The sequence below is a fragment of the Apteryx mantelli genome, chromosome 1 (assembly GCF_036417845.1).
Source record: "Apteryx mantelli isolate bAptMan1 chromosome 1, bAptMan1.hap1, whole genome shotgun sequence".
In the NCBI taxonomy this organism is placed as follows: Eukaryota; Metazoa; Chordata; class Aves; order Apterygiformes; family Apterygidae; genus Apteryx; species Apteryx mantelli.
The window spans coordinates 24,009,963-24,023,624 of NC_089978.1; the positions used below are offsets into that span (position 1 = coordinate 24,009,963).

General features: G+C 38.7%; 1 protein-coding gene across 4 annotated transcripts in view; it reads left to right on the forward strand.

Moving 5' to 3' along the window:
* WASF3 (WASP family member 3) overlaps positions 1–13,662 on the forward strand; it is an 84,454-nt gene that overhangs the window by 52,626 nt on the left and 18,166 nt on the right. For 3 of the 4 annotated variants that reach the window (XM_067290638.1, XM_067290665.1, XM_067290656.1), the window contains one exon: positions 5,211–5,353. In XM_067290638.1, coding sequence (XP_067146739.1) covers positions 5,221–5,353 — 133 coding nt within the window. In that variant the 5' untranslated portion in view covers positions 5,211–5,220. Of the gene's footprint in view, positions 1–4,498; positions 4,562–5,210; positions 5,354–13,662 lie in introns of those variants that run through there. The other variant, XM_013962139.2, reaches the window with a different exon arrangement.

A 13,662-nucleotide genomic window follows, 5' to 3' on the forward strand; every position in this document is an offset into this window, starting at 1 on the left:
CTGCTTGATTTTTAAATCTGGCTTGCCAAGGCAATGTCATACTTCTTACATGTAGTTTAACTGTCTGCATACTTTACAGTTACCCACAGAAAGGTGGTCTGAGCTGTTCTGGAATGATACTCCTAAAACAGCAGGAAAAGCATAGGAAGAAAAGCAAAAATTCATCAGTTATCTCTTTCTCTACCATTCTTATATTAAAGCAATAACTGCTGGATAAGTGCCTTCTAATTTTAAACAAAAGGCAGTTATGCAAATTGTTATAAAAAAAAAAGAAAAAGGGAAGTGAGAATAGTGAGGGAACACACCTAATGTGATTTTTTTTTTTTAATGGACTGGTGTAGGCTAATTCCAGTTTTGGATGTTCTGTCCTTTTAGAATGTGCATGGAAATTCAAAATATGTATAATTAACTGTGCACTTGCTGATGTCTGTAAGGTTTGGAAAGCAGCATCCATTTGTGCTCCAAACCAGCCTCCAGAGCATCACAATTCAGTGCAGCAAGATGTTGCACCTGGTCCCACACACCATTACACATAGGGCACATGCATTTAGTGAGGTGCTAGGTGACATCTAACCCTCTTCATTTTCTTCCCCCACCCTTGACTCCTGCTCCCGCTTTTCTTGTGTTAGCACCACAGCTGCTTCGTTTCTGGTGCAGTCCTACAGCTTCTTTCCAGACCATTAATCTCTTGTGCCAGATGTAGCTGGTGGCTTTCAGGCCAGCTGCGCCTGGCATATATGGTTCCACCCTGGAAATGACCGATTGCAGGATGCAGCCGCCTGCCCGGTGTGACCACAGCCTTTGGATGCAGTGGCCCTTGTGCCTGGACACCCGAGAGATTCTTCACATGTGGCCTGGCCTAGGAGCGTCTGCCCGAGTGTCTGAGTGTTGCTGTGCCTCTGCTTAGCCTGTCCCATTCTCCCGTGGCTACTCCTGGGGGCTTAGCTTGAAGCAGATGTGTAAACTCATGTCTTCAGTGTGACTAACATTGTATGCACAGTTCAGACATGCTGCTATTTTTCTGAATTAGGAACTGTATGATGTCGGACTGAAGCTTTGACCTATTCATCCTGTCTGTAAGTCTATGATCATACTATCTATTTAGCCAGAGTAAAATACATAAGACGTTGGTCAGCTGTGACTGATCACAGTCTTGTGAACTGGTGCAGGTTTTGAAAGTAACCATAAATGCATGACTAATGGTTGCTTTTTCTGCTTGTTTGGGGATGGGAGGGAAGAAGCTCCATGTGGCAGAATCTTAAGATTTATCAAAAATCTGAATGAGTGTATTTAATACAGGGACAGAGAGTGTCGGCTTCATTAGGGAAGTCTTTGCTACTACTAATAAGCTGAGGCTGTAGAGTGACTTAAGTAAAAGAGAAATGTGGAACACGGCTGAAGACAGCTCATAAGACCTAAGAAACTGTAAGACTAGAGCTATCGTCATAACCACCTAATTCACTGCGTAACACAGACCAAAGGAAGTTTCTTTTTAATTCCCTGATATGTTTTTTTAAGGAATCCCTCTGTGTGGTTTCCGTTTCCTGGGAAATGTGATATCCTAGCCTGCTTAGTGACTCCTAATATACAAATTAGTAAGGAATAATCTTGTTACTGTTTGGATACAATGACTAATTCTGTTAAGTGTAAAAAGAGTTACCAGCAAGCTTTATTCTAGCTGGTTGGAATCTACAATAAAATAGAGCTAAAGAAAATGCCTTATCTTTGAATCCCTATCTCCCATCGGGTTATTCTTTTTGGTTTGAGGATGGTGCTGTACCAGTTCTGTTTATGGAAAGACCTGGCATTCTGCATTAAATAATTAGTTACATGATTGCTGAAATGCTTTTGTTTTCTTTCTGTACCTGGCAACATACTTGTCACCCCAGTCTGAATTGAGCCCCTGTAATTCAGAGTCTTATTTTGTCTTCCACCTCCTGTTATATGTATTTTGAAAAGATTGTAGCCCCATTTCTGATGAATTTGTAAGATTTTCTTTAGACTGTTCTTTGAGTTGTGTACAGTGGAGAAAAGGACGGTAGTGCTTTAATGGCAAGGAAATAATAAAAGAGATTTTTTACTTACCAATGGGTTGTCTGTTACCTCACTTTTATTTAAGATGGTAAATAAATGTGAAGGTCAGATGTGTTTCTAGTAGGCCAGTAGAAAAGTTTGTAACACGGTGATAACTGCTACTATTGCTATCTGGTAGTTAAGGTCAGAAGTTTAAAAAATATGGTATGTGTACTTTAAAGCTGAATAACTTTGTGAGTGCTGATTCAAACAGCTGTAGGTTTTGAATTAGAGGAAATTATAATCTCCATTTCATGCCTTTTTTTCTGATTTTGAAGCATTAAATCATAATGCGTTGCTTAATCTGTTGAATATATTTAATGATCAGTGTCAAGTTTACATTTTGGAATTTAACTTCACACTGATATGAGGTGGATGCGTAATTAATAATTTAAATCACGCATTCAAAAATGGAACTTGTTTTTTCCACACTCTTAGAACTAGTCTGCGTTTTAGCCTGTGTTGTTAAGGAAATGAAATCTCTTGGGTCGCTCTGTCTCTACCCTGTTAGCTTTTGAACACATCGGACAATTTGTATAGAACTGAGGAGAAAAGGGAACACTCAGACTACCCGTGTATGTTTTCTGCAAACTGGAGTCTGGTTTAGAGGGTGGGAGGAACCTGATGGGGAGAAGGGACTCAAATCCGTGCTCCTGGTGGAAGGGATTTTGATTATCTTCAGCGCGGTAGGTATTTCAGGAGGTGGCAGGCAGCTGGCGCCGGTGGGCCCGCGGCTTCGGCTGGCCGCAGCGTGTTGCACGGGGCAGCGGGAAAAGCTGGGTGCCCTGCAAGAGGGGAGGCGGGCGCCCAGCTCGCAGGATGCTAGGCAGAAAGCCGCAGGACAGCAGATTTTATCCTGCTGGTGATCTCATCTTTTCATACAGTCATTTAAGTAAGCTCAGTTAAAAGAAGAAATTGAGTGAGAAACAAATGTGTAGCAAAACAAATTCCTAGTGGTTCCTGGTTTTTCCCTAAAAGAAAAAAAAAAAAAAGTGGAATGGTTGCTGTGTTCACTAAAGCATTATACTGATGAATTGCATGTTAGGAAAGACAATTTTATGAGGTATATTAAATCGCCTATCAATATTTCAGAAATTTTATTGTCATAATTATGGGGGAGTATTTATCTCTTTAGTTTTATGGTGGTGTTATTAATGTTGTTACAGAGAAAAATAAAAATTGTATCCTGTGTGTTGGACTAATACTAAGATTTGGAATTGGCTGTTATAGCGCTGATTTATGCTGCTATTGATTTACTTCTCCCTAATTATGCTTATGGGCATTTCTTTGCACAGTTAAATAATTCCTCATAATAACTTTTATCTCCTCCATAATTGCAATGCTGTACCCTGTTGACAGTGTACACTTTAATAATTATAAATTTTCAATTGTTACCTATTTTTTGGTCAAGTTCAAAAAAACTGACTGCATTGGATACTGTGTAATATTTTTTAAATGTATCTGTTTGTAGAGGAATACAAAAAAACAGAAATAAAAGGTATGTTTAGTGGTCTACTGCAGAAGAAAAAAATGTTTTCCTGTATTACCTCTGATGATTATTTAAAGATCATCAGACTCAACTGGCTTTAAAGTATGACATATTCAAATAAACTGTCTCATATTAAGAAAGGTATAAAGTAAAATTCAAGTCTACTGTTCAGAAGTTGTGAGCCCATTTCTCCCTGGCCTATTCTGAAATCATCTTAATTTGCTTTTTTAGTAGCCAGTTAAGAGTTCACGAATATTCTTTAGAATTATTCTTGAGAAGAAAATGCTTTAAACCTTCAGGAAAAAGTCAGTACTAAAATTATTATATAACATCTGAAAAGCAAAAAGGTCTTTTTAATTTACTAATATGATTTTAATTAGAGAAATTGAAAGGTTACTTTAATTGTTTTAATGCAATTAAAAAGAAATTTTCAATTAAGTCTTCTGAATGCCAACACTGTGAATTTGTCATTCCAGGATATATTGGTGCTGCAATGTCTTTAAACAGTTTATTATTCTCAAATAGTCTATGCATTTGAATTGTCAATGTTCAAAAAAAAACCCTAATCTAGTTGTCTCATAACTGTGTTAAGCAGTTTTCTTTTTAAATGGCATTAAAAAGTGTTTATATTATACAATTTTATTTCATTTTTTGGAGAATTCTAACCAAACTTGGCATCCTTGCTTCCAAAGCTGATTTCTTCAGGGTAGTTTTTTCAATGCCATTATCTCCCATTTGTTATCCATTAAGTTCTCTTTATGTATTTGTTTTCCCCATCATAGTCTTTATTTTTCCAAGAATACCAGTCCTAACAGCGTTTAGTTTTCTGTGATGAATATCTCTTCCTAAGTTTGGCATATGTTTGCAAAATATGTTAAATATACGCTCTTACCTAATTCAGATTGTCATTCACCAACATCTCTGGGAAACCGTCTTCTTCACACCATTAAAAAAAACAACAACAAGCCCCATTGAAACTTGGTCTTTCTGGGTGTGCAGGTACTAATGCCTTCAACTAATCACTTGTGCAATACTGAGTTTGTAACTTGTTCCCTTCTCTCCTCCATCATACTGGTTAGATGCTAGCCCCTTATTTGTTGGACGAGTTACCATTTTGATGGAAAACTCGTTGGAGCAAGGATCGGTCAATACCTGACGTAGTTATGGGACTGTAATGCAAGGGGAATTGGCCTGTGGCTGTGATCAGACCCCCTTGCCAAGGCAGTGACCCACCTTGTTCCAGGCAGGGTGCTTCCCTGCGGCCCCCTTGGGACTTGGCATCTCTAAATAAATGCAAATGTGCACTGAAGTCCAGTGATCCTGTACAGCACAGGTACGCTATACAACAGATCTGGGTACGCGGTAAAACAACACGTTTTGCCTTGGACTTGGTGCACATACCTACATCAACCATATCTTCTGCGCTCATCTGCAGTGCTTACAAATCTTGTCATATCCTGGCTTGGGCAAACGGCTCCAGTGCCTCTGTAGAAACTGTGTAATATCTTATGACAGGGAGACTGAAGCAACTGTTTGAAAATAAAGACAGTGAAGTATTTTTTGTAGCAAATAAATGAACATGTTCTGTACAGATTTATAGCTCTCATTCTGTTGTTGTAAATATAACACATTTTTCTCTGAATTCCAGGTTGTGAGCCATGCCTTTGGTGAAAAGGAACATTGAACCGAGGCACCTCTGCCGAGGAGCTCTGCCTGAGGGAATTACCAGTGAGCTGGAATGTGTAACTAATAGTACCCTTGCTGCTATCATACGCCAACTAAGCAGCTTAAGTAAGTACCTGCAACTTCCTGCAAATGCTTGTTTATTAATGAAAAACTGAATAAATGAAAGGCTTTAAGATGGCTGTTTTTTAACAAACAAAATATGGTACAGGACACTGCCACTTATGTCATATGCTAATATAATGCTACTTCATTTTTTTTGTGCTATTCTGTATTTAGTAGTTTAAACAAGCAGAGATTCTCTAAGATTTGCAGGGGTTGAAACTGTGGCATAGAAAACTTCAGTGATTTTTCTAAGGTGAGAGTAATTGGTGCAGGAAACAAGACTAGCACTTGAGTTGTGGGTTCTTGCCTTTCAGTACGAGATGAGTCAAGCTCTTCTGCCTCTTGGCATCAAATGACACATTTGACTGAAATAATTTCAGTTTGTCTTAAGATGTTATTGTTTCTTGATCATTTTCTTCATATACGTGTGACCCATTAATATGAATGAAATTAAGCACATACATCAAAGTGAATTTAGCAGGGAAATTGACTTTTCCGTAAAAGTAACTTGAACTTAATGAACACTAAGGCGTTAAAAGTTATTTATTGGAGGCTAGTCTTGAACAGTGTAGTGTATTTCTACGCTTTTGTTAAGTGAAAAAAATGTGTAATATGCTCTGCAGGTTTTTTCATAGGGTTATTACTTTGGCCTTTGATAGAAAGAGGTGTTTTTTTGCAAATATCCTAATGCTAGGGCAATATCATTGGTTCTGTGTGAAGGACTGGATATCTGAACCAATTTAGTTCTTTTATTGACATCAGAGGAGATGTCAAAACTGCCTGGTGTTTCAGAGTTTTTTTCCTCTGTTTTTGGGAAACAAATCTCCTGTGACTGCTCTGTCTCCCAGTGGCCAGTTTCAACCATGTTTAAAAGAGGGATAAAAGTCTCAAAGATAATTATTTATTTTAAATTTTGAGAAAATTGCCAGTAGGTAGAGTGGCAGAGATTAAATTAATATTCATGCTGAAGAAAAGATAGGCATAACTTAGCTGTTAACACAGTGGTTGGCAGTAGCCAGCTAGCCAAAAACCACACCTGTTCAGGCTGTTAAGTCAGCACAGAGTGGTTTTTGGCCAACAGACGAATAGAACGCGAAATTGCCTAGGAAAACTTGCTTTATCCTCTCATCTTCCCACAAAACAACTTGACCCATGAACTATGCAATACCATGCCACTTGCTTATAGGGCATTTTTGAGTATAAGATTCTTCAGTACGTATCTCTCCGTTTGAGGGATAGACTCAGCGTTAGTTGTTTTTTGGATATTTGGTTAGGGTGTGCATCAGTAAAGCTGTTGCTGTCTTCCTTTTGTCTAAAGAATCTCCTTTGAGACTCTATGCTATGTTGTTTTTTGCATATATTAAGGCTGTTAGAAATATTAGTTGTCAGTTTACAAATAACTGCTTATACCTAGACTGTCTTTGGTTTTGCCTTGTTCAAAGCTCATATTTGACGACTGTTTTTAAAATTTGTGTATGCTGGGCAAGCAAAGTTTTCCAGGATAATTTTTGTGTTGTTGGGTTATTCCTCTTAATAAGAGGGAGAGACTTTCCAAAATGCAATATATGTATCTGTATTTATTTAGCTGAGAATCAGTGTGTCATTGGTATGCAAACTAAAGCAATATTCATGTCTAGTTTAGATGAGACCCTGTTTTGAAGCTAATCAGCCCAGTTCTGTGGTGCAGTTCAGGAGCCTAGTTGAGTATCATCACCAGCAACGTGGTTCACCTGAAAAGACATTGCACAGGGCCAGCTCCTGCTGTGGCTCTCTATTTTTGGAAATTATGAGGTTCTGGTGGATCTGGTATGGTGGCAGCTTCAGCATCAGTGATACTGTTGGTATCAGTGGCGTTTGGCACCTGAGTGCTCCTTACGAAACAGCCTCAGTGGTACGCATTTTGATAGATTGAACAACTAGCAGTCTAGAAACAGGCTGGGGGTGCCTGCAAGAAAAGTAATATTTCTCAGTGAATAAGAAGAGGGATTTCCTCAGTGTTGAACAATCAGCCGTCGTTGTCTGTGCTGATAGCCACTTGGTGGCAGAGTGTCCCTCAACGTAAGTTGTTCTGTTTCTTCCTTTAGATTCCTTCTAGTTCTTGTGTACGAAAAATAATGAAAGGTGGTTTCCTTCTGCATTTCTCCATATTATCTGTGATTTTATAAATCATTATCATGTCCTACTAGCAATATCTTTTCCAGGCTGGAGTGTCCCGATCTATTAAAACTCTCTTTTGGATAGAAACCATTTTGTGTTTCTGATCATTGTTATTTCTGCATTGGATCTTTAAGTCAGAGGGTTTTTTTTTTTTTTTTAGGTGGAGTCTTGAGGACTTCACATCATAATCAAAATATATTGTCACAGTGACATTTTCTGTTTTATCATTAGTTACCTAAGAATTTATAAAATTTTGATTACTGCTAGATACTGAGTTGACACTTTCAGAGAAGTTTCCAGGTGATTCTCAGCTCTTTCTTGAGTAGCTAATTTAGAATCTAAAGATATTTGTAGTTCATGTGTATGACTTTGTGTCATTGAATTTCAATTGCCATTTTGTCAGTCAGTTGCTCAGTACTGACATCCTTCTTCAAGTTTCAGGAAGTTGTGAGAAGCATGGCTAATATCTCCTGCTTACATTCAGCCAAGAATACCTGATAAAACATCTTTTTGCTATTATACAACATTTACCAAAGTATGGATAGTACAACTTTGACTTTTTTTGACCTATAAAATCTTGCTAGGAAGGCCTAGCTCTCCTTTCTCCGGGTTGGGTCTTGGGGCAAATATGTGTATTACCTTGCATATTCAGATTCTCTTGTGACTGTTGCTGAGGAACTGGCTACTTACTCAATTTATGTCCTACTATTTTCCTGTAGCAGATTTTGCAGGTCATCAGAAGTCTCTTTAGACAACCCTAATGTACTATGTTAGTGCCAAGTTAAAGATCTGTGCAAATAAATGATGTGTCCTTTGTTTTAACATTTGTATATGTGGTTTTAACATGAGTGAAGTCTGCCAGCAGACTTGTCCATAGTCTATCAGTAAAAACTGTCATGTTTGCACAGCTTTTGCAGACAGCTCTTGTTTTGCCTGTGTTTCAAGCCAACTGGAAGCAAGGAATTGCAATAGAGAAATGCTGTGCTTTAGCTAATGTAGTATGTCCTGCTGAGAGCATCAGAGCTGGCTGGTGTTCCCACAGCTTGAAGCACAGAGAGAGCAAGCACAGGTCTGTCTTGTAGTCATACGGGTTTTTAATGTTGCATTGTAAGTCTGGTGTGGATTTTGAAACTGGCAAATCTGACTTGCATACAAATTTGGCTTGCTTCTGTCTCTGCTCTCTTTTCAGGAGACATGAGCAAGTTCCTCTCCAAATGGAATGTGCTGTCAGTGGGTTTTTATTTTTGGCCATGTCTTTAGATTTGAGTTTGTTCACAGCCAGCTGGCTTGTAGCACAGGCAGAGTGAGCAGAGATTTGTATGAAATTGTGCAGACCTACCACACTTTTATATAAAGCAAATATTAACTGGGGCTTTACCTCCACTTAGAAGAAGAGACTCTAGAGTGTGGGAAGCCTGGGAGCTTTTTCATCCCTTATTTGTAAGTATCGTGATGCTTTACGTGCTGAACACACTTGTGGAACAAAGGCTTTGAAGCAACAGCTTCCACAAATACTCCCTAACTTTTGGCAGTGGAGTTCAGTCTGATGACAGCAGGCCCCTAGCCAATTAAAAAAGATGGTCTCTGCAACAGGATTTATGGCACCATATTGTTTTCCTGAGTTTTGCATATGTATATATATGGGGAAAAAACAATAACTTGCATCTGATTATCTTTGAAAATTAAATTTTAAAAGCTGTGAATGCACTGCTGTATTGGTTGTTTCCTAAACTGATTTCAGCCTGTACATTAACATGCTCCCTGTACATTAACGTACTCATCATTTCAAATTGTTGAATGAACCAGTCCTTGACTTCTTACCTTTCATATGTTTATTTCTTTGTGGCTTCTCATCCATTGATTTAGATCCTAGCTGTCAGGCTAAAATCTTATTTCTAGATGGACATAAACTGTGTCCAGTATGTGTGTACAGAGCACCTTTGTTTGACTCACATGCAAGTGATACCAAAAGTCTTTTGCACCGCTAGTGACTGTTCAGCATAAAAAGGGAGGAAGCATGATATGTGAGGATTTGGAAGTCTGTTTCTTTCATGCAGAGAGCCATGTCCATCAACTTTCTTCAGTGGGTTGGCCATCAACTCAGAGTTTCCCTAGCTTACACACAGGTCTGAGCATACTGTATCCTGCTTTGTGTGACTCTGCTCTTTACTGCAGCTAAATTGGACCAAGTTATAAAGTTAGTTTTTTTGGCATTGGTTCAATACTGTAGGTGCTGTGAGGTCGGTAATAATCAAGACCTGGTTGGTAATAGCCTACCGCTTTTGCTGATGATCTAGCAAACAAACAAACCCCACAGCATGGTTCTGATGCCGATTAATCCAGTTACAAATGGGTGGTTGGATCACTGTTTCCTACTCCATATTTTGATGAAATGGTCATGTCCTGGATGAATTCCAACTTACAAAACATCAGCTGGCTCTGTGGGGCCATTCAGAGCCTTATCTTGGATCCCGAGGAGAGCATTAATGCAGCACTGACTCACTTGGGGACAGCCCTAGTGTCATCTTTCTTTCAGTGTCTTTTAAAGCTGACACCTGAATGCCAGGTATTGGCATTGCTTACCTTTATCTTTGATAATGAATGTTCATGGTGAGAAAAGTTGTAGCCCTTTTAATGCACTGTAAATCTTTCTATAACTTCAAATTCTTCTTCCATGTACTTGTGCTATGCCAGGATCCTTAACAGATGCAAAGGAATGCTGTGCTTTTAAGACTCAAATATGCTAAAAGGAGATAGTCAGTGTAATAAACAGTTAGGTTTCTGGTCTTCAGAAAAAAACAGCACCATTGTTTGATTTCTCTTGTTACAGCACAGAGTGTTTTGACTATTGACAAAAGATAGCTTTGGGGCAATGTGTTCAGTGTGTTCATGCAGATCTTTTTGTGCAGTATGTGAAAATCAATTGTAATTAATTCAGATTGTGTCTAGTCTCTACTAGGCATGCTGTAAGTGATGCTGCAATATGATGTTCCATGTATTTACTGTAGAGCTTGAGCAGAGGTATTATGATTTCAGTTGTTTGTGAAATACTATCTCCAGAAATGTCTCACAATGCTTGGAAATGGATTTTGCAAGCAATCAGACGTAGAGTCCTGTGAAGGTGATCTGTGGAAGTGCTAGATAGATGTGTTGCTGTTAATTGATACCCAAACCTATTTGGGACAGGGATTTGGGGAGACAGGATCATGACCAGATTTCCCTCAACTATTTATGTTGGTGGAGGGAGTTTTAGAATGAAAAACTGTTATATCGCCTTTGCTTATAAAAACTTTGATCCAAATGTAACAACTGTGGAATAGGAGATTGGAGCTTGACTCTTAGAATACTGAAATGCATAATTCCTTCGGTGGTTTTAAATGAATATTTAGATTGCCTATATGTTGGGCAGCAGCTGATTTTTTTTGTTTAAATGGCTGTCTTATTGTATCAAAATCATTCTGTAAGTTGAAAGATATTATCTTGTAACTTCAAATAGTTTTTCTGCTTGTTTCTGCATTGTTAAAAAACTAATTTAAAAGGTAATAATACTCAGAACACTAGAGAACATTACTTTTTTCTAAAATTTAAATGCTCATGTTAATCTGAATAGCTTGGCTATACCATGTCATTGTTTCTTTTACTGACAGGAAATTAACAATCCGTCTTTCACTTGTTTTAGCCAGTGTTGTTTTCAAAAAAAAAAAAACCTATTAAAAGAAGTATATTCACAAATCAACTTTAATGACTTATTTTGCCTTTTGTAGGATAATTGACAAGCACCTTTCTGCACTGCGTAATTTCTCTAAGGGTAATGTGTTTCATCCTAGATTGCAGCAGTCCTGGGCTCGGCATGCTGATCGCAATATATTAACATAAACTAAAATCCATTAAAATTTGTTGAGCTCTGAACATTGGTGCCTGAAGAATGTAATACCTGCTTGATTTAGCTGAAGAATTAAAGAGCTTGCTTGTTCCATGGCTCGGAGGCAGTAGCCTCTTCATTCGTAGCAGCTAAATCAAATAGGGATTATAACTGAATCCCGGTCAGTGACTACTGTTTTTGAGGGGCAGGAGGTCAGGAGGAAATGGGCAGCACACCCTTCCCTTCTACCTTCCACATATGTATGAAGCAGAGCTTAGATGTACCAAAGCATCTAACCTGTTGGATTAGTTATCAGCTTGATTTTACATTTAGTGAAGAATCCCTTGCTGGAAAAGTCCTCCACTCAAAGTAAGAAAATCAAATCAAATTTAAAATGAATGTTCTTTCATTCCTAATTCAGAAACAGTGTTTTCAGATGCTCTTTTAGTGGATGTTTTTCCCAAATAAATGATCCAGGAAGGGGGAATATCCTGTTACATTCCCAAATATGGGTATTTTTTACTTTGTATTGTGATCTCCAGATATTCAAAGGGTGTGATTTTGACTGAAATTTTCATTATGTCTGTTAGAGAATATCGGACTGAAGCTGTCTAGAATTAATCGCTTAGCATAACTTGCTTAGCATTAGTAGCTAAATTTGCTGAAGCCTTAGGCCTCAGGCTGTGAACTTTTACTTAGATAAGTAAAAGGGGGCCCCAGAGCCGGTTCAAGCTGGAGGGATAAAGAAATTACATGGACAGCAGGAGCAGCCAGCCTTGAAGATAAGAAAAGAAGCAGCCTGCCTAGAGACAATGGAGGGGCCCAGTGAAGAAGGGGAAGACCCCAGACCTAACTATTACTATTGGTCCAAACTATCGCTTAAGGGGTGGGGAATTTAGATTGTAAGGGTATAATTGTCCAGGAATTTCTTTGTTCGGGGTCCCTCTTCGGAGGCACCCAGCTTGAGCTGTAATTACCACACGTGTATCATTAAATTTTATTTCTCTCCAATCTGACTTTGAACTTCTGCCTCAGCAGGAACCTAGGGTCAGACCCTGTTATGGAGGCCGGCGAGCCTAATTTTCCATAACAATGTCTGTACTTTTCCATCTAAAGTGTTAAGGTTGGTTACAGGACTCAATTTAAAATTCCAACATAAATATTATTCTTTTGGAGTTCACTGTCATTTAGGTGGTTAATAGATAATTCCATATTGTTCCAAATATCAGACAAGGTTCGCTTTCCCCCTCTCCTCCATTTCTGCTCTTCAGGCTCATCTCTTTACAGTTCATATACCAAAATAAGTTTAAATCATATGCAGTTTTTTTAAATTTGTTTTTGTTTTAAAAGCTTGGTTAGATGCAGGAGGAAGGATTTTACTTTTGCATAGAGAGTTAATGGCGCGTAGATGTTGTGAGAGGGATGTTGGCTACAGGAAGCAGAGCATTTGTGGAGGGAGAGATCTTAAATGAAGTCAGCAGCAACAACATTTAGGTAGAGTAGAAGGAGTGACCGAGATGCAAGTAGGTGCAGGTACTGTGATTTTAGTGACCAAAAGCAATGAATTTGTGTGGAATTTGAAATTTGTAGGGGAAGTTCTGGGACAGGAGAGGTATTAAATTGGGGGTTCTCATTTGTGGTGGTTGAGAGATTCAGCCTACGACAGATGGAGAGATGGATGAGAGTGCCGTGTACTTTGGGAAGAGGGAGTTGTAGGGAGGGAATGGGCAGGCACAAGGATCTCTGGACCAAGAGGGGATTGGGTTTGTCATGTGTCACTCTTGTCCATTCTAGTCCTTTTGACTATGATTTGAGGCTGCTGTTGCACTGGACTGTCCACCCTTGCAGTGATTATGAAAATATGACTGCTGAAAGGGAGGCTGAAAAGGCTGTAGGCTCCTCTTCAGTGCTATGTCATGTCCAGAGTGGCCCTGGGCAAAAGTGATGAGTGTGGTCTTACCCAATCTCACAAATGACTTCAGGGACAGAGCAACGTCTCTACTGAGCATTTGTAGAGATATAAGTGGGCAGTCTGTTGTGAGGATCCATTTTTTTATTGCCTGTTTCACATTGTCTTCATTTTGGTGTTGGCTTATGTTCAAGCCTATAATTAAATAAATCTTAGCAACTATGGATAGTTAGATTTTAGTTTTCAGAATTAACTTCAGAAGCTGTTAAAGATAGCAGTAACTTTGATGAGTCTTTATTTTAGTCATTGAGGTTGGTTTTAATGATGGAGGTCTGTTGGCAGCAGCTCAGCTAATTAAGGATTAAAACTTGAAAGTCTCCCTGT